At 31.3% G+C, this 26,055-nt stretch overlaps 1 protein-coding gene across 2 annotated transcripts in view; it reads right to left on the bottom strand.

The window, feature by feature from the left end:
- LOC145252637 (constitutive coactivator of PPAR-gamma-like protein 1 homolog) overlaps positions 1-26,055 on the bottom strand; it is a 93,502-nt gene that overhangs the window by 12,637 nt on the left and 54,810 nt on the right. For both annotated transcript variants that reach the window (XM_080112370.1, XM_080112371.1), the window contains exons 7-15: positions 23,825-23,865; positions 18,892-19,026; positions 17,065-17,221; positions 14,203-14,458; positions 12,277-12,385; positions 10,542-10,748; positions 9,460-9,688; positions 1,044-1,191; positions 865-952 (exon numbers count right to left, since the gene is read on the bottom strand). In XM_080112370.1, coding sequence (XP_079968496.1) covers positions 865-952; positions 1,044-1,191; positions 9,460-9,688; positions 10,542-10,748; positions 12,277-12,385; positions 14,203-14,458; positions 17,065-17,221; positions 18,892-19,026; positions 23,825-23,865 — 1,370 coding nt within the window. The remainder of the gene's footprint in view (positions 1-864; positions 953-1,043; positions 1,192-9,459; positions 9,689-10,541; positions 10,749-12,276; positions 12,386-14,202; positions 14,459-17,064; positions 17,222-18,891; positions 19,027-23,824; positions 23,866-26,055) is intronic.

The raw sequence follows: 26,055 nt of genomic DNA, 5'->3' as shown, positions 1-26,055 counted from the left end.
TCACTGTGCACATCTATTTAATGAAATACAATTTGTGGTAAAATTTCAGGAAAAACTAATGAATGGTTATCTGGCAATCGTCCAGACTAATGGAAGCACGCCACTGAAAATGTAAGTCCCTCTCTGATAAATCGGGCCACCAATATAACTTAGGTGCCACTAGTTAAAATTAAAACCAAAACCTAGCTCTTCAGTATTATTTGTTACTATCTGAGCCACGTCCATATGCAGATAAAAACTTAAAAAAATAATGTTTAGCTTATAAATGTATATTTGCGCATGCGTAGAGGAGCACTTGAAGTTGACTAACAAGTAACAATTTTCTTTTCAATTTAATCACTTACAGTGGAAAAAAACAAAATCGAATTTGTTCCACAGGTCCAAATCCCCTATATAGCAATTTTAAGTCTGTAGACAAAAAATTGATAGTAGATCGGTAAACACCGTTCCTCACACTGACAGATAACGACACATTTCTCTCTCTCTCTAGATTATATATATATATATATATATATATATGTAAAAATCATGGCTCCTGTGAGATGTGACATTATCTGGCTGTGGAAATAATTATATATGAGAGAGAAAGAAAGATAATTTCGATAATATTGGAAGTGTGAAATATTCATTCATCCTCATTCAATCCTGGTCAACATTGGGTCTCCCTGCTAGTCAATAAATATTGTAATTTATTCAATTTTTATTTTCATCAATTTTTCTTCTTATATATATATATCCCAAATAATGATTCAATGGGTCAATCTCAAAAATCTTAGAATTATGAACCCGTTTTGGGAATGGGTATTCCTGCTAGTATTCAGTAAGAAGAAAAAAAAAAAAAAAAAAAAAATGAAAAATGCTTACCGCAGTTTTAATTCCTCTGCCCATGCCGTAAAGAGTCGAAGATGGTTTCCCCTTGAGTGCTCTGCCAGAGGCAGCCCCACGTTGAACTCTGAAAACAATATTAAATTATTTATTAAACATAAAAAAAATTGCTGAACACAAAATGCATATTTTCAAAGCATAGAATGTGAAGGAGATACCTTTTTCCTGGCCCTCCAACAGACATGACCTGTGGAGCCATATTAGAGGCACGACCCCGAGCAGCTCCATGAAGATTTGGTCCCCAGCTGCCAACTACAACACCTGCAATCTCTAACTGGCCTCCTCTGGCATCTACTGGTGAACGGCCTAACAAAGAAAAACAAAACAGCAAATCAGATAAAAGAAAAATATATTTGGTTCCGCAAGGAAGGAAAGGTCCACACATTCAATATAAATTGATATATATGTGACCTTGTCTGTGCATGCGTGCAGAACAGTCTATCAAACTACTGTCAATTTTTGGTCTACAGATTTTAAACTTGATACAGGGTATTTGAACCTGTGAAACAAATTCGATTTGGCTTTTAGCCAGATAAAATAGCTGTTTAGGGATCAAAATTTAAAAATTGGAACTTGGTAAGCGTAAATCAACTTAATGTGTATCCTCAGTGTTCATTTTTAAATTTTGAACTCTGAAAGAATAAAATAAATAAAATATTGATTTCGCCTGAAGAATGACTATCAATTCAATGTTTCCATGAAACTAAAAGTATGGATAGACCATCAAACTATACTTTTTTTTTTTTAAATAAAAGTATATGCACTTACACATGTAGTTACAAACTTTGGTCATTTATTCTTTACTAAAAATAATATTACACTAGCTATATTCATCTAGCAACCCATTGTTATGCCTTATGTCAAAGAATATTCCTAGTATTTTCAACCAAGTGATAGAAGAATATGACATATCCTTTATATTATTGGCTATAACAGAAGCATAAAACCAAGTTAAAGCAACATGAGCAAAACTGCTAATAAAATCTTCCATTATTCAATAAATATATTTTATCTTTATGCTTTTGAAATTTAGCATTAAAAAAAAAAATTTAATTTAAAACTTTATGCTTAAAAATTGACTGATAATTTCTTTTATTAAGCAAATTTCAAGGTTTTGATGTCAATTGCATTTTAGTTTTTTAAAATTTAAAAAGTTGAATCAGTCCACAAAATCTTCCAATATTAGAAACAAATCAAGATTTTTTTTTTTTTTATTTCTCATCCAAAAATTAATCAAGTATAAAAATTTTAAGCTTATATCCTTAATGAGTAACTTTTTACAAAAGGTTTGATAAAGTGTACATTTGATATTTTCCTGTCCAACTGACAAATTGGCTTTGGGCTATGTTTATATTGTAACAAATAAGTTTTTTTTATGGATATACTAATGCAAAAAAAAAAAAAAATTAGTTTAATCTGTATGACATTATGACTCATAAGTTTCAATGTGTTAGATGCTAAAATAAAACATGAACCAAGTTGCTCTTCTGTATCATTTTCATATAATTTTTGTGACGGCACCAATATTTAAAACAGGTATTTCTAAGAATTATTAATTTTACTTATATTATCATTCTTTTAATTAACTATGGCATTATGTTTATAAAGACTTCACTTTTTTGAAAATTTCATCTTCAATTATACACTGCTCAAGTTAGCCTTGTATTCAATATCACACAAAATGTTAACTTTGAATACTCATAACTTGGATACAAATTGAGGTGGCAAGATAAATTTGGTATTTTTTTAAATAGCCCACAGCTCTATGTAAGCATACGTACACATTTTTTTTTTTATATTGAAAAATAAAATTCAGTTTGGGATACCTATTCAAAAATGTTTAATAAAAAGGCTCGGCGACCAAAACTAACAGCAACAACGTCACCATCACTGCCACCATGAACAACAGCAATGACTCTTCCTCCTCAACGGCTACTAAAAAGGAACCAAAAAACAGTAGTCCTTCAACAGAAAACATTCTCATGGCAAAAGCTTGAATTTCATCTTTGTACATGTTGTATCACCATTCTTGCTACAGCAATAATAATCAAATCTCTTCACTCTCCTCCTCCTCCTCCTCTTCCTTTCTGCGATCATCGGACATTTTGGAAATATTAAATTTTTTTTTATAATCTAAATTTGATTGTTTAGAAAAGAAAAAAGGTTTTTTGTTTTTTTAATAATTTAAATTTTAAAGAAAAATTATTTTAGAAATATATACATCAATGCATTATATATTATTTCAAGCCAGCAGATGTGGTGAATATTATTTTTATGAAAATTAATTTCTTCCATGGGAATTAATTTCCTTATTTAACTATAAGAAAAAAAATTCTGATAGTAAATCCTTTGTAGAATTAATATTTTAATTGAAATAAAAGATTTTTAAAAAATTAAAAAAATTGTGAATCTATTTTATTTATTTTTTAATATCTAAATTCGTTATTTTGTTTATTTTTATTTTACTTTATTATTGGTGCAAGTCTAGAGTTTAACGTAATTAAAAAAAAAAAAAAAAAAAAAAAATATATATATATATATATATATATATATATATATATATATAGATAAGAAAAGTCTTTATATCATCACTGAATGAAAATGTCATATCCCAAAAATTACATACATTTTTGATATATAGAAAATCATTTTTTATTTACTGATTTTTAGCAATTTTAATAAAATTTGTAAACATTAACTTATTTTAATTTTAAATAGCCCACAGCACTAGGTAAGCATACGTACACAATTTTTTTTTTTTTTATATTGAAAAATAAAATTCAGTTTGGGATACCTATTCAAAAATTGTTTATATGTTTAATAAAATTTGAAAACATTAATACGTGATCCAAGGAAGAAAACAATAATGCCATTAGCAAGAGAAAGATCCCAAGTATGTATATTATGGGTGGATTAAGCAAAACTCTTATTACCTCCTACTTGCATTGTTTGCTAGAGGCAAAAGCTACTCACACCTAATAGTATCCTGTATCTCTACAAAGCCACCATTCACCCATGCATGGAGTATTGCTGGTACATCTATCACTAGTTTTCTCCTCTTGGACAGGATCTAAAAAAAAAAGTCTCCAATCTAACAAGTCCCAGAGTATAAACCAAGCTCCAACTCTTGTCCAATTACTACAATGTTGTATCCCCATGCCTGTTTCACAATTACTTTAATGGAATGTGCTCTGATGAACTCTTAGCACTTGTGCCCCCTCAACATTCATACCCCAAACTAACCAGACAAGCAGCAAAATCCAACCCCTTCACTGTAGAGGTCTCTAGATGCCAGAAAATCTAAGTCTTTTCTCTCAAAATACATTTTGAAATACTCTCTCAGTTTCCTGCTTCTGTGACTATACTAACATGTTGAAATTTAAATGTAATACAAACAAGCATCTCTCTTCTTAACTCCCCCACATAGTGCCCCTGTAGACATGGTCCCAAATAGTAGCCTCCTAAGTAGCAATATACCTTGTTTAAAGTGAATAATAAAAAAAAAAGTAATCTCTAAAAGTATATACTATAAATGTAAATTTAGCTCAATGATTAGGACTTTAGGTTTCAGAGCTCATATATTATAACACAAAAGAATGAAGTTTATAATTGAGTTTTTCGTCACACTTGGATTGATATTAAAAATCTAGATTTTCTATTTAAAAATTATTAAATCGAACATCTTAATCAGTCATAGATATAAAACGATCAAATAAAGGGCTACTAAATTGCATATTCTTTGAAAAACTTTCATTTTGTAATTATTCCTTTTTTTTATTGGAGGATTGATTTTCTTAAATTATTCTGCTGAATTCTATTTATGCATATTTTCTACATTGTGCATAATTGCATAGCATTTACAATGATAAAGTTCTCGCACACAAACATGCATTTGTAATTGTAAATATATACTCATGAGCAAAAACAAAAAAAAAAAGGGCCAAGAGTGAAAGAAGGAAGAAATCGATTTTTCAATATTTTTCCATGAATTTTTGTTAATTTTAACTGAAAATTTCTATTTTGTAGATTATTATTATATAGCATATAATGAAAAAATGAAAAAAATGAATCCTAAAAATGGTAAGACCGCATCTTGGCGAGGATATAAGAAACCGAATTGCATGGATTAAGGCAGTCCAAAATGACTTACAAGCAGATTTTTGATATTTTAAGAAAAGAAAATATGAAAACATCTTTCTGTAGTGAAGCGAATTGGTCAAAGGTTCGAAGTCGAACACTTGGTAAAAGAAAAACCTGGATTTGGTCGCCCTAGAGCGTCCACTTTGAAGGACGACCACAGGCTTAAATTAACTGTTTTAAAGGATTGAGAGGAAATTTATGTTGACCATAGCAAAGAATTAAAAACAAGGGTTGGAAATACTCTTTTTTGATATACAATATCTAGACCAGGGATGGGCAAACTACGGCCCGCGGGCCGCATGTGATGCACCAAAGGTATTCATGCGGCCCTCCAAATACTGAATATTGAATTGTGGTTTTCTGATAGCTATGCAGACTGCCGGACACAAATACGGGCAGATCCTTGCAAAAAATGAAAATTTGGAAATAAAAAAATACCTTCCTTAACAATCTAAATTTCTGAAGAAAGAAAAACAAATAAAGTAAAAGGAAACGAAGAAACCTTACGAATTACACATTAAAAAATGACTTTTATGGGAACTGGTAAATTTACACTTGGTTCCCAGCTAGACTGCCAGGCGTAGCTTTATCGAATCCTTTTTGATTTGCCACGCCCGAAACTTTTGCCTGGCCGAAAACAGCCAATAAATTATTTTGATATACTAAAAATATTGTGGGGACCATAAAATCTGGCGCTTGTAGTCTGGGGTACAGCCGACCGACCAGTCAAGTCTTAGCGAACTCTCTCTCCCATCTCCATTACTCCTAAAAGACACTAAAATTTTCATATATTTAGAATTTCCAAAGAAAGGAAATCTTATAAATTCATTGCCAAGCATTTTCGTAAGTAAAAATATTGACTAATTATTTTGTTTACATCTGTAATTATGCTAATTTGTTACAAAAATTTAGTAAATTTAAATTCCCATTATGTAATTTCGCAAGTCAAACTTTTTAGAATATCAATAACAGGGTTTATGCAAATCCAAGCAAAATATTTAAAAAAAATGCAATTAATCAAAATATCTTGATTCAAATAATATCTAAAATTTAAAATTTTACAGGACGCCTATATATATATATATATATATATATATATATATATTAGTCAATTTTGTACATTTATTACTGATTAAAATAAATTAACTGATTTATAAAATATTTATTAAAACACACTTTTAATCTTGTTTTCCATTTTTCTATAAATGACCAAAAATTAATTCAATATATGCAAAAAGTTTATAAAAGGTAAAATTTTGTGGGTGTTTAAAAAAATTGCAAAAATGTGTGAATACCAATCGAATCTTCGATTCGTTTCATGCGGTTTCTATTTTTTTGTTATGTTTTCGATAACTATATTTTCAGGCACTCATTTTACTTCTTTTTTTAATATTTTCGTAAATTGTATCAACATTATGGTAAATATGGATAAGCACGCTATGTTTTTCGGTTGTCACAAAAATGGAACAGAACTTCTAATTTTGTCCTGGTTTACTCATTTTTTGTTAAAAACTACAAATGCGTGAAATAAGTCAATTTTAATAGAAAAAACAAATTCAGCGAAAAAATAATTTATCGAAAAAAAATATAAAAAACAAATAATTTAAAATAAATTTATAAATTTTATCATTTCATGTTTAATACCAATCAAAAATGGCTTCATTTCCCGTTAATTTAACAAATATCAATGATTTAAAATAAATTTATAAATTCCATTTTCATGATAATAACAAAATTATTATCCCCGTTAAAATTAAAAACAAATTTTATTTTTTCGTTTAAAATACTTGCTTCCTTAAAATGCTTCATCTCAGCGACAAGATCATAATGGCTATCCGCAGGGCTATCAGAAGAGAGGATCTCAATATGCAACTAGCCCACTCTGGGCCATCCCTTGGACAGAAACTCTCTAAACGCAGGCACAATGAGGACCCACAACCATGCACATTAGCAAATTGCCCCGTATACCCCGCAACAATCTGCCACCGTACACACTTAGTATACAGACTAGAATGCTCTGCCTGCAGAAAATTCTATGTGGGCAGCACCACGAGACCCCTACACATAAGAGTCAAGGAACAAACACAAACATCATCATTCTGCAAACACCTCAACACCTGCAGAAACACTAATACATCTATTAAAGTCGATATTTTAACCACAGAACGCAATATTGGGAATCTTCGCATAAAAGAATCATTACTAATACCCAAATTACGTCCAGAACTCAACAAACTGGAGCTCGGATCTTCATTCATTATATAACTCTACATACGGCTCCCACCTAAGACTTACCATTACAACCATAATCCATTAGAACAAATACACCACTGCACACCGCTCACAGCCCAACTCACAATCCAGATAGGACATTACTACAAGCCCCTCCCATATAAATTATATGTATAAAAAAAAAGTAATAATATAATAAAAGAAATTTAATAAATAAAAACAGCAGAATATATTTAAAACAAAAAAAAATTAAATATAGCTAACTGAAGTAACACAAACCAATTAAAAATAAAGTAAAAAAAAAAAAAAAAAATGTCCCATCTACTACCATTTATAATCTCATGGAAATAAATAAATTAACAACTCCTAAGGAATGTCATCCCAATGCCCCCCTCCCCACCTACCTATCTTCCTACTCCTGGCAACACTAACCTAAACACCCAGCTGCCAATTGGGAGCGCACCACCCCGCATCCCACCTCCCCTCTCACATCCCCCCCCTCTCACATCCCACCCCTACTCTATCCTTCAATAGCTAACCGGACACAACCCACTAGCGACTTACGTGACCTAGATAAACCTAGACACCCCACATATCAGCAGAAAATAAATAAATAATAGTAATAATGATAAAGACAACAAAATAGAGAACATACAAAATTTAAAAAAGCTCACGCTAAAGCAACAAGTTATAAACAAAAAAAAAAAAAACAGACAAATAAATAAATAGAAATAAATAAAAATTATAAACATGTTAATTACCTAATCAGACCATACATAAATCCCCTACTCACATTTGCTCCGAGGCCCCACATAGCTACCCAACTTCCGCTCCATCATCTAGCATGCTTTGAATCGATCTGTTACGCCTACCATTTGAAAAGGGAATTTTTTTCCGAAATTAATAATGGATATTGTTACAGACATAACAAGTAAGACATTTTACCTAATACAACTGAATAAATATATGTATATATAAAATATATGTATGTACTTATTGATTTGTAAATCGACACTTGTTCTCGTCTTCTCTTACCAACAACCACTATATTTCATTCCTCGCATTGTGACAGCCTTCTAAATCCCTACTACATATATACAAATATATTTAAATTGGGAATTTATTGTTTGAAACAAGGGATATATGAAGAAAAATTATATTTATTTCCTTAATCCATGGATTTTTAGAATGCATATAAAAGTGGTATGCCTTCCATCTTATATTGATGAGGAATTTATTGATAGCCTGCACAAGTTTGTGGATGAAGTATGGTTTAGAGGAAATGGGGACATTTTTAGCAGAGAGAGGTATATATTCCTTGTCAAACAGTTTTGGTAAAGATAGAAAAGCTTGACCAAAAGGGAGCTTCAGGATAAATGAGATAAGTCACAGATTAGAAATCAAGTGAATTTTCCTGTCAGATATTACATTGAAGTAATGCTTTCAGGACGATCCTAGCCAAAAAGGTAAAGCTCAATATATAAAAATAGAGCAATATATAAGCTTAATGGTTAAAGTTAAATTCTGTAGATTAAAATATATACAAATATATTTAAGTTGAGAATTTGTTTGAAACAAGGAATATATGGAGAAAATTATATATTTATTTCCTTAATCCATGGATTTTCAATAATGGCTCATTATCAGAGGAAACGAAATGCAATTAGCAAAGTGTTCAGCTGTGAAGCTCCCTTTTTGGTCGAGCTTTTCTATCCTTACCAAAAACGGTTTACAAGGAATATATATCCCTTGCCCTATGTCTGAATACACTTTATGTAAAATTTCAAATGTTTACACCAAAAATTGGCCGAGTAATTTAGTAGAGACCACAAAGGTCAAATTTTTTTAAAACTTTGACCCCTTAACATTCATTCATCAAATTAAAAAGTTTGATCCATGTTCAAGTAATCTACATCTAATATTTAAAGTGTTTAGACTGAAAATGGGCGGAGGAGTTTGGTAAAGTTTTCAAAGGTCAAATTATTGAACTTTGACACCTTGACAACCAAATTTCTGGCCAAAAATCGACTAAAATGAATTTCCCAAATCTCAATACTCCTTGTGTCAAATCTCGAATCTGTAGACTAAAAATTGACAGAGTAGTTTGGTAGGAAAATGTACACACACACAGACAATTTCACTTTTATAGATATACACACACACATTATATATAAGAAATATTAAAACTAATTATTGCCTTACCTAGAATGCCTCTTCCTCTTCCTTTATTTTGATTTTGTCCACTTTGAAGAATATTTGAAGGAATTTGAGAGACACCAAGGGGTCGGTGGCCATAATTCACATTCTGGTAAGCTGGAAACGGATAGCTAGTAAACTGGCCACAAGGTAGCATTGGTGGTTTGGCAAATTCAACTTTTAAACCTTCCATGATTGCTTGTCGCATTCGTTCAACCTTTAGGACTTGGTCAACCTATACAGGGGAGAAAAACATTTTTTAATAAAAAACAAACAAAAAATTATAGAAAGTAAACAAAGATTACTATATTTTTGTATACTTAAAATATTTCCAGACATTAAAGATTCATCTTATTTCAGCTTCCAATAGTTATTTACATCTATAAATCTAAAATAAATTACATTTATCAAAGATTAATTAAAATAAAAAAAAAAAGGTTAGTTTTCTGATTTAAATTATTTTCAGCGCCAAAAGTAACATTTCCTCGCCTCAACATTTGTACGTTCACTAAATATTTAAATTTGTATTTACACTGAACACTAATGGTATTCATCCAGGGTAGGTTGAACTAGCTCCAAATAAGTTCATGGCATCTCGTGTCAAGGTGACCCGCTCCAAACGATTCGCAGGTGAGTGATATACATCAAGCATTCTTAATTCTAGTGTCAAACATGAAAAATGCAGGCGCCAGCAATGTTTGTCAATGTGTGTCCTCACTGTTCCTACCAAAGTTTTCAGTTGGCTGCGTCTGCATTTCTTCCAGCCAGCAAATGCGATTGGGCCTATCATCTTACAAATAAATCTTAAGTTATCAAAAGATGGAAATTATTTACAAAATCTCTAACACAAAAACAATGATTACAGTCAATCATTTGACATGATTAGTTTGTTTATGGATTGGGAGACTGGGGTTCAATACTTGATAGAATCATTAAAAATTCTTGAAGCCCATCTTAAACATTTGGCATTATAAAGGTCAGGATCAAGGTTAAGTGTATTCCTGAAATAGAACCCTCCTATACATCTGTGCAGTAGTAGCTAATGAAAATGGAGATTATGCTTGAACATTTTATATTTTATGGCTTACCTGTCCATCGCACATGTCTATTAATGGAGTGTTGTTATTAGCTTTCAAGAGTTTGAAGTGAAACAATTTTCCATCAAAATAAAGCCATGGGCAACACATGGTCCATGGAATTGGAGCTCCACAAATGTCATTGGCAAAGATTGCAGTTTCAATTCCAGCCATGAACAAGGAAGCAAGATGGACACCACGGTTATTGATTGATGGAAGCTACAAAGAGAAAGATATAAAAACAGATATTGATCCTTGCTTCAAATTTAAGAAAAAAAAAAAAAAAAAAATTCATCAAAAATGAAAACATCCAATAAACAAATTGTTAACATTTAGCAAATGGTAATAATATTTTTAGTCACTTAAAATGCTATGTCATATTTGACAATAGTCGGCAAATCAACATATTTTGTTACAAGTTTGTCTCAAGATCAACTTTATTATATTATGTAACGACAGTAGGCATATTTCTTAAAAAAAAAAAACAAAAAAAACACAGGCTCCTTCAATCTTTGGCAGACTATGGATACGCATGAAGAAGTGCCTGAGCATATAATTTTTTTTTTATGGTAGGAGGTGCACAATCTCCAACCACATCTCTTCTGAGTTGACATTGTTAAACACCAGTGGCAAGTGAAATGTATGTACATGGCGACTGGAAACAAATACAGAGATAAGCAGGGAGCACATACAGCGTCTAGAATTCCCAAATTGTCACCCATCTGACACTAACAAGGTTCAACGTTGCTTAACTTTGGTGATCTGACGAGAACAGGTGTGTCAATGCAATTATGCTGTATATACTTTTTCAACCTTAAAATGAAACATTCAATAGTGATAAAAATAATTTTTTCTTAAAAAAAGTAGGTTATGCATCAGCATGTGGATATTTGCGTAGTACCCAGACAGTTTCTCAGGGAGCTTTCTCTGATACTAGTGCCTCTTATGGGTGTGGCAAAGGATATATGAATTTGAAAATAACTATTCATCAACATAAAGATCTTGGACTTCTGGAAGTTTCAGAATTGGCAATAGGACGAGCATACAACAGTATAAAAAAAAAACAAAAAAAAAACACTCTTCCAGAATCACATGACAGTCATTGAAAAGTTTAACAATGAACCAGAGACAACAGACCATAAGCAGTGCAAATGGAGAATCAATCCCTACAATTGTGATAACTTGAGACTTAGCATAAAGACATCCAGCCAAACAAGGTCGAACTCCTGTCAGACTAAACATGGACAATAAATATGGATAGTGAGCGCAGTAGAAAATGTCAAATGAAATTTACTATAAATACATTTTACATTTCATCAAAATGACAATGCAATAGATTGACTAATAATAGTTTGTAATTCATTTGTTAAATTAAAAGATATTGCTGCTCTCATGATGCTGCCAGATGTTAGGTGCAGCATTTTTTCATAATCATACCTAATCAAATTTCTCACATCTAACTTGTGACTCCTCCAGTGAATAATCTTAAATCTGACTAGTTGTATTCAATGATAGTCATGTGCTGGAATCCAGCCAAGCCAAGAAAAGATTACAAGAAAGATAATCATAGTTACATGATCAATTGAGGAGAAGAAAAGTAATATTGTCCACTGTCTTACAAACTCAAATGTTTGAGAGGTAAGGAGAATCTTAGGTGAATGACATGGTTACATATTTCAAAGAAATCAAGTGTTAGCCTTGGTTTTCTGATTCGTTAATGAAGTACAAAAAAAAAAAAATTATTTACCTTAAGATCTTGCATTATCTGGATATCGTGAAGAAGTGGAGAGACAGCCATTGCTAAGAATGCATCTAATTCTTGCCTTTGAAGTACTCTGCTAGTTTGTAAAATGTATCTATAAGAAAATGATATATGAACATTTGGATTATGGATCTGACATAACAATCTTAAGGAATGGTGGAATTATATATAAAACAATTACAATGAATCCCATAAAGAATGTTAAAAAATCTGGAAAGTATTAGACTCATGCGTAAAATTATTTTCCAATGGTATTTTTTTTGTAAATTGTCTTTTCATGTCCCTAAAGATATTCACCAATGAGAGAAAAGTCATTTTTGATAGTTTTCTTTGTAAAAAAAGTTGAGATAATTAAAAACAAAACGTTCATACATTTTACAAAAGTATGAGAAACTAGTTCTTACCCAGAATTCAAAACATCTTTATGATGCACATACTCATCACAAAACAAAAACGTCATACTTCAAAAATCAAATTGATCAAGTAGATTTATTTTCCTAAGAAAATCAATTTTATGAATCCAGAACAGTGCGTCTCACTTTGACATTATTTTAATAAATAAAAGGGAGACAATTCAACTACTAAGATCAAAATCAGTTTTGTAATGGCTATGAATTACTTTTACACACAAAAAAAAAAAAAAGGAAAAAAAAATATCGCTAAAAATCATTAAAACGATTATATATATATATATATAAAATCATTAAAACGATTTTATATATATATATAAAATCATTAAAACGATTTTATATATATATATAAAATCATTAAAACGATTTTATATATATATATATATATATATATAAAATCATTAAAACGATTTTATATATATATATATATAAAATCATTAAAACGATTTTATATATATATAAAATCATTAAAACGATTTTATATATATATATAAAATCATTAAAACGATTTCATATATATATATAAAATCATTAAAACGATTTCATATATATATATATATATAAAATCATTAAAACGATTATAAAGACAGATTTGATAGAAAGAGATAAAGACCTGTTCAGAGATAGGTTAGTTTGGAAATCAATTTCTAAAAGCTGTCCAACACATGCCAGCAGCATTAAACCAAATATGATAATGATAATAATGGTAATAAAATAAATTTAAAAAATTGATTATTAGTAAATTTCTCTAAAACACTTATAATCATTAATTACTATAATGTGCTCTATTTTGTCCGTAGATCATATACTATGTGAATATTGCTTAAGCATTGGTTTAATAAGACCATGCTCAAGTATTAGCTTCATTTATCTAAATGAATAAATATGAAAGTTGGGCCCATTTCTTGAACTAACATTGTAACACACATAACATCCTATTGTAAGTTAATTCAGCTTCACAATGGATACATCATCTTTTTTTATACACTGCTTATGTATATGCAATATCCACCACAAGATAAACTAATTTGTATATTGGTTTTTAAAAAGGATATTTTATTAACTGTTGTTTGTTATTGTTTTGATTCTAATGTAAGAAATAGTTCCATTTCATTTCCTGTACAAAGATTTAGCATTTCTATTCAAATATTTTTTTCTTTGAGGAAAATGACTTGATTTTTAACAAGTTGCAAGTGATTTCTAAATTGCACTTGTAAAGTCGAATTGATTTTTTTTTTTTTTTTTTACTCCTCCTTTTTCTACGGCAACATTTAAAAGATAAATTTTTACTGTTATTACATAAACATTAATCTTTATATGACTAAATGAAAAAGATTTTGTTTCGCATTTACAACAAAGTTATAAACAAAATGTTTAATTTGTTAAATTAATGTTTTAAGTATTTCAAGTAGCAAACTTTGCAAACAAGCCAGAAAAGCCAAACAGTTAATCATAGAATAGAAAAATAAATAAATAAAGCTGACGATATGACGATGGATACCTGTGAACACAACACATGAGGAGGAGATGTTGCGGAACGTAGCTTGTGTTTAACATGAGGGGAGTATCACTTTTCAGACAAGTAAGGAATGCCCTCAGGCGACGATTTTTGTCATCAGCTTGTTGTCCTAACCAAAGACGCTCAATACTTGGAGTTTTCCAGTCAACTGGCCGGGCTATCACTACCTCACAGTGCGCATTAGAGACACCTTTACGAATCACCCATTCTTTAACACCGACTTCAAAACATTTGTCACCTAAAAAAAAAAAAAAAAAAAAAAAAAATTTTTTAATAAAAAAGATAATTAAATGAATTAATTTAAGGACTTGTCAAACAAGTGGAAATTCCACACAGAATTTGAAATACAACCGTAAATGTATGGAGCTAACTATACATTTATATAGAATGTATATGTATGTATGCATATATATATATTATTCAGACTACTGTACTTATCTGGAGTGTTATTTTTACATTTTGGCCTACGTAACCTTCGACATTCAGATGCCTCTTATCCAACTCCACAATCTGCATGGAATTTTAAACAGAACTCTGTATTTAATTCATGAGGGTAGCATGCTCTTGTTCTATTCGACCAGGTAGAATTTAGAAGTAATTTGTAATTGCATTCAGTGTATTGTTCACAATCAACATTGGACCTCTAACCTCCAAAAGAGTGCCACTTACAATTGAATTTTACCAAGTACTTTATCAGTTATGCTACTGGTCTGCAAGATCAATCCTCATCTCAAAAATTCAGAAACATAACGTGTGTATATATGATTTACTGCTAACCTAATTAATTGATCATTATGAATTTTGGAACACACTCGTTAGGTAGGAGTAATTTGATTTAGTTTTATGCAAAGGGGGGGGGGTGAGCACTTAAAATAATTTATATACCTCCTATTTTTGTGAAATTTAAATGAGTAATAGACATTAATAAATATTCCTAAAATTTTAATTCTTTGGCACATTTAAAGGGTTTAAAATGCATAATATGGACAGAACTTTAAATTTGAGCACTTCAGAATTGCATTGAATTTAATCGACTCATGAGATTCAAATTAAAAAAACATTTCATGAATTTTAATTTCTTCTGAAGCCCCTCCTGTAATGGAATGATCAAAACTGGAATAAGGATTCTAAACATAAGATTTAATTAGCAGCATTATATTTTCATTTTAATCTTTGTAAGAAAACAAAAATGGTGCAACACTATTGTTTGGAGAATTTAGTTGGGCAGTTCTGGGATCTAGTACCTAAAGTAAAAAGTGTGGAAATGTGGGGCAAATCGAACCACATGAACATTACTGGAATAAAAATGCACGCGTTAGCGAGGCTGTTTGCAACTGACAGCATGCAAGAAAGGTTAATCTTGCAAGTAAGTTTAGTTGAACCCGTAGGAGTTGATTTTTTGTTGGTTTTTCTGTTCAGCTTAGATTACTTTTCATTTTTGTTGCATATGTGAAACAGACTTCCTTGTTTCAGAGTTTTACTTACCCCCCCCCAAAAAAAAACATGACGTATAGTAAAATATGACTTAAATATAAATTGAAGTTTATTTCATAATTGTATTCTAAAACAAAGCAAACATTTAAAATGACATAATTGTTTTTTGTATGAGAATCATGAGTTATCCTCCCAGGCAGTGATGGATTAGCAAATTAGATTAGCATAAAGCCTGCCACAGTTCAAGGCAAGATACTTACAAAAAGACTTATTTTTACATCAAAAAACAGATGAAAAAAAAAAAAAAAAAAAAAATTGAACAAGGCTAAAAAAAGAAAAAGAAATACCATAAAATATAAACAATTCAGCATCAATTAACTTATTCATATCAAGAATGTCAGTTACTCATAAGTTTAATGCTAATGAATGTAATAAAATTATTGACTTTATCTTTGTCTCCATTTACCTCTCCAAGACAGCCATTTGTATGTAAGAGATATTTTAACTCTTTCAAAACTGATTAAAATATATATATTTTTTATTCCTATTTATTTATTCATGTTCACATTGGATGATCATGTTAGTAATAAAACAGGAGATATCTAATTTCTGAAAGACATTTTCACAAAAAAGCAAATGTCATGTCCTGTCATAGTTGTTGCATTCATTTTGGATTGGTTAAGCTGGCTCTTTTCAATAAGTTCACCACATCCCGAACACTGACTGATCAGGTATGGCAATCCAAGACTGCTTCCATTATGAGCATTTGCAGTTCCAGCGAGCACCCCGTAAAAAGTGAAATCCTCAAAATAAATAAAATCAAACCCAGAATGGCATTTGGTCACAGATGCTAGACTCTTATTGTTATAAATTTTGTGGTAAAAAAATCATAAAAACAAAGTTTTGATCAAATTTGTAGCGATGTATATCACTGCAAATTTCATTCATTGATGTTTTATTTTTAAAGGTATGTACTCTGGCTATGCCTTAATACATCACATTTGAACACCACTAGAAACAAAAGAAAAAAAAACAATTCTAACTGGCATTTCCATGAGATTACAAATACAGATATGTTATGATCAGCTTCAATTTCAATCTTTACCTCTTAAAAAATGTACCGGTTCCTTATCAAATAGTATGTTTAACACAAACATCTCTAGATAAATCCCGCCCCAAACTAATGCAAAATGAAATAGTAACACTTACAAGCATTTTTCTTGGTATGGCTATGAAAACCTGTTACACTAATAAAAGGTAATACAAAAACCCAAATGAAACGAAATTGAGTCAAGAGAATTAAAAAATATTGAATTAAGTAGAATTTTTGGATGAAAAAAAAAAAAAAAGAAAAAAAAAATCCAATCGAGAAGTGAAATAAAAATTTACTAAAGATCAAAAATATTTCACCTTTGTCTTTGTTCTGATTTTCATGAATGATTTTCAATTTGTTTAAATTGAAAAGTACTGAATACAGCGTCTGTCTGACAGGTCGGTAGAGTTCAACATATGATGGCAACTCCCTGGTGACATCATCTTCAAGACAAACTTCTAACTTGATTTCTCCCTGTAGATGAGTTAAAAAGTAGAAGAATTAACAATTGCAGAAAACCTTAAAAGATACTATAACTAAAAGATTAAAGGGTTTATTTTATAGTATATCCACCATCTACGGGCTATTTAATACTGAATGTTATCAAATGAAATCTTAATATAGGATAATTATTTTAATTTTATATATTAAGAATAAAAATTGAAAGGTCTAATTTCTTTGATGAAGTCTAATATTTTGGTTCTAGTATTTTGTTCGGCTATGTTGCTGATCCTGACAGTCTATTAATGTTTGATTGTATAATATTCTTGACTTATTGGAGACTTATTGACTTGTAATAATGTTTGTGAGTATTAGGCATATCCTATATGGAGTCTGGCTACTACATCCCTTTTCTTGCCCTTTTTTTTAGACTAGGAGCCACAAAAGATTAGTTAGAGAATATTTCTATGTAGTAATGTAATTACCTTTACATAGACACTCATGTCTGTACAGGTAACATCATTAAAGACTGGAAAACATTTCTTGAGTAGAAAATTAGCACAACTATTCTTTGACTTGTGATACCATTCACAATGACTTGGTGGAGTTAACTCCTTCCAATTGTTTTAGAGTCCCAACTGAGGGGTGAATAACCTTAACAGTTCTTTGCAAATGTTGAGATGAATGGCAGCCAAATCTCAATTCCATCAGTAAAAACAGCAAAGTTTTGAGTTTGCTACCACATTGTTTCTTCCAGCCTTGAAGTAGAACCAGATCAATGTCCTTTCTGATTAATTTGCCTTGCTGATGCCGCAGAGTGTGATCTCACCAGCAAGGACTCCTCACAAGAGCTTACTGAAAGGAAGATATTTGGTACTGCGCATGGACTCCTACATTTGAGACAAACTGCTGCAGCAATGTAAATAGTTAATTAAAAACTTTTAGTTTGCAAATGTCTGCAGCTCTCATCAGCTAGGATTCATACGCAGAAAAGAATGGTATGAATCAGATCTTAATGAATGCTGATCTTTATAGTGTGCTTAATTAGTTTTTGTTTGTCTATCATGCTGCCTGGGAAATCTAGACATGTTATGGAGTTGATGCAAGAGATTGCACACTGCACATAGCCAAATCATCTGAGACCTCCCAAATTCCACTAATACCAAGTGATGAACTGATGGTTGAAGCAAGTTTGTTGCTGAATATCCAGATTTTAATCCCTTAGTAGCCATCTTTACTGGTTAAAAGCAGAATTAAATTAGTCTTACAGATCCAAATCCCCTGTATATCAAGTTTCAAGTCTGTAAACCAAAAACTGACAGAAGAGTTTGATAGAGACTATGCAGGCACCCTTACAGTTAATATTCATAGTCTGTCAAGATTGAATGAACTGTTCATTATATACTAGAAGATGAGAAGTTTTCCAACTCAGTAAAAGGAACCTACCTTATTTATAGAAGATTTGACAGTTTCTTCTATGTATTCATGTCGTTTATGAATGATTAGCTAAGGAGTTTGAACACCAGCCTATTTTATCAATGCATTTAAGGTTTGAATCATTGCTTAGGAATTCCTATTTTTCTTACATATTTTAATTGATCATTACAAACCAAATAGAAATATATAAGCCTATATGAGACACTATTATGATAGTTTGATACCAATACTTTTAATCTAAATAAAAAACATTTTAAAATTCTTACTTGAGAAAGTAACTGATAAACCCATGGTGCCATTAATCCTTTTTGATGTCTTTCACTGGCAATACGCATTATTTCTGGAGAGATCTGTGGTAATTTTAATTCCTTATTCTGTAAGCTGTCACCTTTTCCTTGACTCTGGAAAGAAAAAAAAAAGTAAACAAACATTACAGAAAACGTTAAAATAACATGTAAAAATCAATTTTTTTCAAGAATGATAAAGTAAAAATTTGACACTGGTATATATAGAGTGGATTGAACTTTTAATGTTCCCATAAATTATGCCTACCCTTATATATATATATATATATATATGATTGTTGAGCTGGATTAAATCCGACGATATGAAATAAAATAAAATGGAGGTGGAAGGACCTGGATACTCAACGTTTCGCTCGATTTATGCGAGCTTCTTCAAGAGGGATGGTCATTGACGAGAGAGTCGGAGGATTGTGGCTATATATAATGATGGGGGAGAGCAGCGTGTTTTCCTTATGTAAATTAGATGTCATATATACATGTATATACATTTTATGAGAGAAGAACTAATTAGAGTAAACTAGTGTAGTGGATTACGTCTAAAAGATAAAATATCGTAGAGATTAAAAATTGTGTTTGGAAATATAGTGGTGATAGATTAAATAAATAAAATGACACGAGATTACGAAAGAATCTTTTTTTTTTTTTTAAATTAGAAATAATTGAATTGGAATAAAATAGCGCAGTAACTTAAAAGATGGTGTCTAAAAATAATAGGAGGTGATAAAATGGAGTCTAAAAATAGATAATGATAAAATACAGTAAATAAGTAAAATAAAAATAAAATTAAGTGAAATTACGAATTTTTTTTTTTTTTTTTCGCGTTTAACCGCTGTCTAAGTTGTTTTCTTTAATAATTATTTTTGACAGAAAGGGAGCAACGTGGAAAAAACCTTTTCTTTGCTTAATTATATTGCTGGAATGGGAGATTATAGCTGATTCAATTAAACGTTGTGTGGATCTGTTATGTATGTGTTTAAGGAAAGTTGCTTTGTTAAAATCAAAATGATGGTCTTAAATTTAAGTTTAAAAAAATGTTATGGTAGGTAAGTAGAAAGGATCAAACCCGGAGTCATGAGTAAAAGTAGGAAAATAAAGTGTGAAAAAAAAACAACAAAAAAAAAACATCTGCAACGTTAACAGTTCGACCACCAAGAAAAGTCCATTCCAGTTGTTTAGGAAAAAAAAAAAAAAAAAAAAAAAAAAAAAAAAAAAAACGACTACGGTAGGTCGGCGCGAACGTGAAAATATAATGTGAATTGTCCAGCACGCTAACCACTAGGCCACAGAGCACTGCAGCTTAGGTTAGTGATTTTAAATAACTTCACATGAAAGAACTACGAAGCCAAACCGGTGTTCTCTTCTCAACTGTTCCTTGTGAACGATCCCCAAACAGTGTTAAGTGGTGGCAGGGGGAGGAGGAATTTATTAGAGAGAAAATATTTTACCACTTCCATTGATCTTAACCGATTTTGGCCGTGACTTCTCAGCAGAAAAAGTATAGAAATCTAAGATTATCGAGGAATTTGAGAAATAAGCCTATAACACACCTCAGATATTGTTCTGCCCTTTGTGCATATTATATTTGCATGAAATATCTTGATTTTTAATCCTATTAAGATCAAAATCATACGGGAAAAAATGAGTTCATTTTATTTATATAGGGATAAATGTTTAGTTATTTTTTGTTGTTTTTTTTTGCTTATATGACAGCTTATGAAAACCATTTCTGGTCATTCACTTCCTACATGCTTGAGAGTCATCTCCCTTATATTAACTCTCAAACACTTAGGAATCACAGCTAACACTATCAGAAAAAAACAAGTATATAATTGAATTGAAAAGATTTTCACGGCTTACACTAACATCAGTTCTTTGATTTTGAAAATCTGTTTACTGGTTAAAGACAAATTCTAAATATATAAAAAAGTGAATGGGGTGGAGAAAGCAATAAAATCAAAAACTAATAACGATTCTTGGTTATTAATATTATTGAAACCGTCTGGTAGTTCATTGTATTCTGCAGACAAAATACAAATATATGTGAAAGAAAATGTGCTTGTTGGCATAAAACTAAATGCATTATTATTCATTTACTTTTTAAAACTATTGTAAACAAAGTTAAAATGTTTTTTTATAAATAAAAAATTGATTATTAGTAGTTTTTTTTTTTTTTAAATTTTGGTTTCATATTTAAACTTCTATTTTAACATAAAAGTTTTATTGTAAAAGTTACGTAGACTCTTTTAGTATGTAAATACTACTTATTAGTAGTGTTATTGTAGATGAAAATCCTCAGGCGATTACATGTGAACACCTTGAAAAATTTGTCAGGACGGAAAAAAAATCCTTTTAGAATTTAGAGTGGAGGGATCAATTTCACATGTAAATTTAAGATAAATTTGTGGAAACACTTGAGGACCTGCTGTCGATAGAAAATTTAAGATTATCTTTGGGAAGAAAAATGTTAACTTTGCAAAGAAGGTGTCCAGTCTTTGGTGAAATGCTGACCATAACAGTGAAACCAGCAATTAATACTAAATGCCAACGCATATTCTCAAAGATTGTATTTCTGTTGAATGACAAAATACAACTACGTACGACCTTCTACACTATTGAAAATTAGGTTTCAAGTTACTAGAACCAGATCCCTCCCCTACTGATCATTACCTCTTTGGGCTATTCAAAAATCCTTTATGAGGTTATCGATTTAATCCAAAGGAAGAAAAAAAAAAAAAAAAAAAACTTCTGATAGAAGCTTGAGGATCATTTGAAGTGCATTATAATATGCAAGAATTTTTTTTTTTTTTTTTTTTTTTTTAGAAAATGCAATTGTTTAAAACTGCTGTTAAAATAATTTTTCTACATAAATGACAACTGAAATTGCAGATCATCTTATACATGTGTGTGTGTGTGTGTGTATATATATATATATATATATATATATATATATGGTGATTGTCACTTCTTGACAGAAGAAGACCATCTTTCCCTTGCTTTATTATTGATTACTCATTCATTTTCATGTATTTTTGAAATTAAAAAAAAAAAATTATATACACATATATATATACATGTGGAGATGTGATCAAGATGCATCAATTCCTATTTTCTGTGGGAGCGAAGGTGGCTCTTCAGACCAGCCCTGCTCTTACACAGTCTGTTGCAAAGGTCACACTTAAGCTGAGATTGAGGGATGCCAACTGATGCTGTTCTACTGTGAATGCTCATATGACGCTTCAGGCCTACACTCGATTTACTGACCACAAAGCAAACAGAACATCTGTGCCCTGCAATGTTTTCCCCATCAAAGAAAGATTGATCTCCATGTGAACGCTTGTGGCTAGCTAGGCCAGCTCCGGATAAAGTCATTTTACTGCATAAATCACAGGTGTGGTTCTGCATGAAATCCTCCGACAGACCTGATATATCTGACAGATTTTTCTTCCGGATATCACGCTTCATTTTTGCATGCTTATATTTTTTCTTCTCAAAACTATCACAGCCATGATAGACCAAGGAGCACCACTTTTTATCATCATTGGAAGCACTTTCCCAACTGAACACGTCAATACCAAGAGCTTTAAGATTATCTTTGATATTATCCTTAAAGTGTTTCCTCGGTTTATGTTGTGGACGCTTTCCTTGTGTAATTTCACCATAGAACAGGCGCTTTGGCAATCTATCGTTGTCCATCCTTCTCAGATGTTCAGCCCACCTCATCTGGTTGCGTATAATCAACTTCTCAATAAAAGGTACATCAGCTCGCATGAGAACATCCATATCAGGTATAAAAGTGCTCCACCTGATGCCCAGAATGTGTCTCAGGAATTTCTGGTGCACTCTTTCCATGACTTTTATGTGTCTACCATAAGTTGTCCAGGCCTCAGAAGCGTAAAGCAGGGATGGTAAAATACAAGATTGATAGACACTGATCTTTGTATGAATAGTTATACCCCTGTCAGACCATACTCGCTTGTCTAAGACACCAAAAGCCTTAGTGCCACACTGTATCCTATAGTTGACTTCAGCATCCAGGGTTCCATCTCTGGTGAGAGTACTACCCAAATACACGGCAAGTCTCTGGTTGTTGAAAAAATATTTGGTTCCACATACAAACTACCGGGTGGAGGTGTGAACATGACCATAGTCTTCTTAAGGCCAAAAGACACACAGGCCCCCGAAAACAAATCCACGATACTCTGCATATCCCTCTCATCATGGGCCACAAGATTGGCGTCATCCGCATAAAGCAATTCATGAACCAGGTGTTGAAAGGTCCTTGTAGAAGCATGAAAACGACGAAGATCAAAGACCCTACCTGTGGTTCTGAAATGCAAATAAACACCTAGAGAACATTCCCTAAAGGCATACGATAACATAGTTGCAAAATAAATTAAAAAAGTGTAGGTGCTAGGATATCGCCCTGCTACACACCATTGTCGACTGAAATGGATTCCGATAGGCATCCGTTGAAGTTCAGGTGAGCCTTCATATTAGTGTGGAGCTCCCTGAGTAATCGTAGAAATTGAGGTGGGCATCCCAACTTACCCAGAATTATCCATAGGGCACTTCTGTTCACCGTATCAAAAGCCTTAGTCAAATCAACAAAAACCTGATAAAGCGGAACACAGTGTTCAGTACATTTCTCCTGCAACTGCCGAGCAGAGAAGATCATCTCCGTGGTTCCTCTGCCCAGACAAAACCCACTTTGGCTTTCTGGAATGACGGATGGACAAATATACTTTAACAATCTATTGAGTAGAACTCTGGAAAATACTTTGCCAACTGCTTCCAACAAATGAAATTGCAGATCATCTTATACATGTGTGTGTGTGTGTGTATATATATATATATATATACACACACACACACACACACACACACAGATACTCACTTGTGTTTTTGTATTATCAGCTGAATTTTTGCTTGAATCTCCTGAAATAGAAAAATATATATATATATATACATACATGTAAGTGTTATCCACAATTATTTTAGACTAATAAATATATTACTGGTAGTGTATAATGTTTCAAGTTACAAAATTTAAAATTTGTTTTTTTGTTATAAGAGCAAAATTCAAAAATTGAAATATTGAATTTCAAGTAAAACCAATGGTATCTTAATTGTCATATCACTGTAATGAACATATCCAAAAATTATGAAAAACCATAAGGTATAAAATTAATTATTAATGAAAACAGTCTTACTTATAACGTCACCAACTAACTTCGGAAGACCCCCCCCCCCATCCGATTTTGTTTTATATCATAAGTTGCTTAAAACGTGATTAGTTAAAGTTCAGAATAAAATCACGCTTTCTCTTAACGGTTAATTTAAAAAAAAAAAAAATCTTCTGAACGCTATTAAAAGTTAAATTCTACACTAGTTTGGAGACGGAATGCGTTGTTGTGATAAGTGATTTTCTCTACTAATTCGCACTTTTTATTTTAAGATTCAAATATTAATAACTACATTTTATTTCAGTATTTAATTTATGTATTTCTGTTGTATTAAATGCTAGCTTTAATTTTTTTTTTTTTTTTTTTTTTTTTTTTCTCGTCCATAAATGTTTATCTACCAAGTTGATCTTAAATATTGTATAATCAATCCATTATATTATCATTTTCAGTCCCCCACCCCTAATTTCTGGCTCCCATCTTATCTCGCAATTACTTATAACGTCACCAACTAACTTCGGAAGAACCACCCCCCCATCCGATTTTGTTTTATATCATAAGTTGCTTAAAACATGATTAGTTAAAGTTCAGAATAAAATCACGCTTTCTCTTAACGGTTAATTTAAAAAAAAAAAAATCTTCTGAACGCTATTAAAAGTTAAATTCTACACTAGTTTGGAGACGGAATGCGTTGTTGTGATAAGTGATTTTCTCTACTAATTCGCACTTTTTATTTTAAGATTCAAATATTAATAACTACATTTTATTTCAGTATTTAATTTATGTATTTCTGTTGTATTAAATGCTAGCTTTAATTTTTTTTTTTTTTTTTTCTCGTCCATAAATGTTTATCTACCAAGTTGATCTTAAATATTGTATAATCAATCCATTATATTATCATTTTCAGTCCCCCACCCCTAATTTCTGGCTCCCATCTTATCTCGCAATTACTTATAACGTCACCAACTAACTTCGGAAGGACCCCCCCCCATCCGATTTTGTTTTATATCATAAGTTGCTTAAAACGTGATTAGTTAAAGTTCAGAATAAAATCACGCTTTCTCTTAACGGTTAATTTAAAAAAAAAAAAATCTTCTGAACGCTATTAAAAGTTAAATTCTACACTAGTTTGGAGACGGAATGCGTTGTTGTGATAAGTGATTTTCTCTACTAATTCGCACTTTTTATTTTAAGATTCAAATATTAATAACTACATTTTATTTCAGTATTTAATTTATGTATTTCTGTTGTATTAAATGCTAGCTTTAATTTTTTTTTTTTTTTTCCTCGTCCATAAATGTTTATTTATCTACCGAGTTGATTGCAAAAATAGATTACCTAATTGTACTCATTTTTAGTTCGTGGGAGGGGAATCTATCACCATACTTTCCCTTAAACATGTCCGTTGGACTTTTATTAAGTACAATACTTAATAGTTATTTTTTTTTTTTTTTTTTTTAATGGAGAGTAGAAAACGCATTGTGGATGCGTTATCGGCAGCTCCTGTTACTCTCGCTTCTTCTTATTTGTCCCTCAGTCCTCATTTTTTAAATGAGTGATTTTTCTGACAAAGGGAGAAGAAAAAGCTGTTTTCTAGGTTGGCAGTATTTTTGCGCGAACAGTTGGCAGAGTTGGTGGAAATTTTCTGTTTCTATGTCTATCCTTGTAGCCATGTCACTAGTAAGGGTGCTGGAGGTAAACGTTTTGTCTGGGCTGACGTTATCCGCCTGATAGTCAGGGACCCGAACCTTGGATTAACCACTAAGGAGGCTGTCCTATCAGCAGGTGCAAAGTACTGGGGCTGCTGTATTGCCATTTGGTGAATGGAATCTGGACCATGCAGTAGCTTCTGGTGGGGCCTCTCGATGCCATACTAGTGGGTAATTGTTACGGCTTTACCTTATCATGTGGTACAAAAAAAAAAAAATTCTTCGTTTCTTTTTCT

The sequence above is a fragment of the Euprymna scolopes genome, chromosome 29, assembly GCF_053919585.1.
Source record: "Euprymna scolopes isolate OS-2025 chromosome 29, ASM5391958v1, whole genome shotgun sequence".
Taxonomy (NCBI): domain Eukaryota; kingdom Metazoa; phylum Mollusca; class Cephalopoda; order Sepiida; family Sepiolidae; genus Euprymna; species Euprymna scolopes.
The sequence above is the reverse complement of the archived record's forward strand: the minus strand, read 5'-3'. Positions and strand labels throughout refer to the sequence as shown.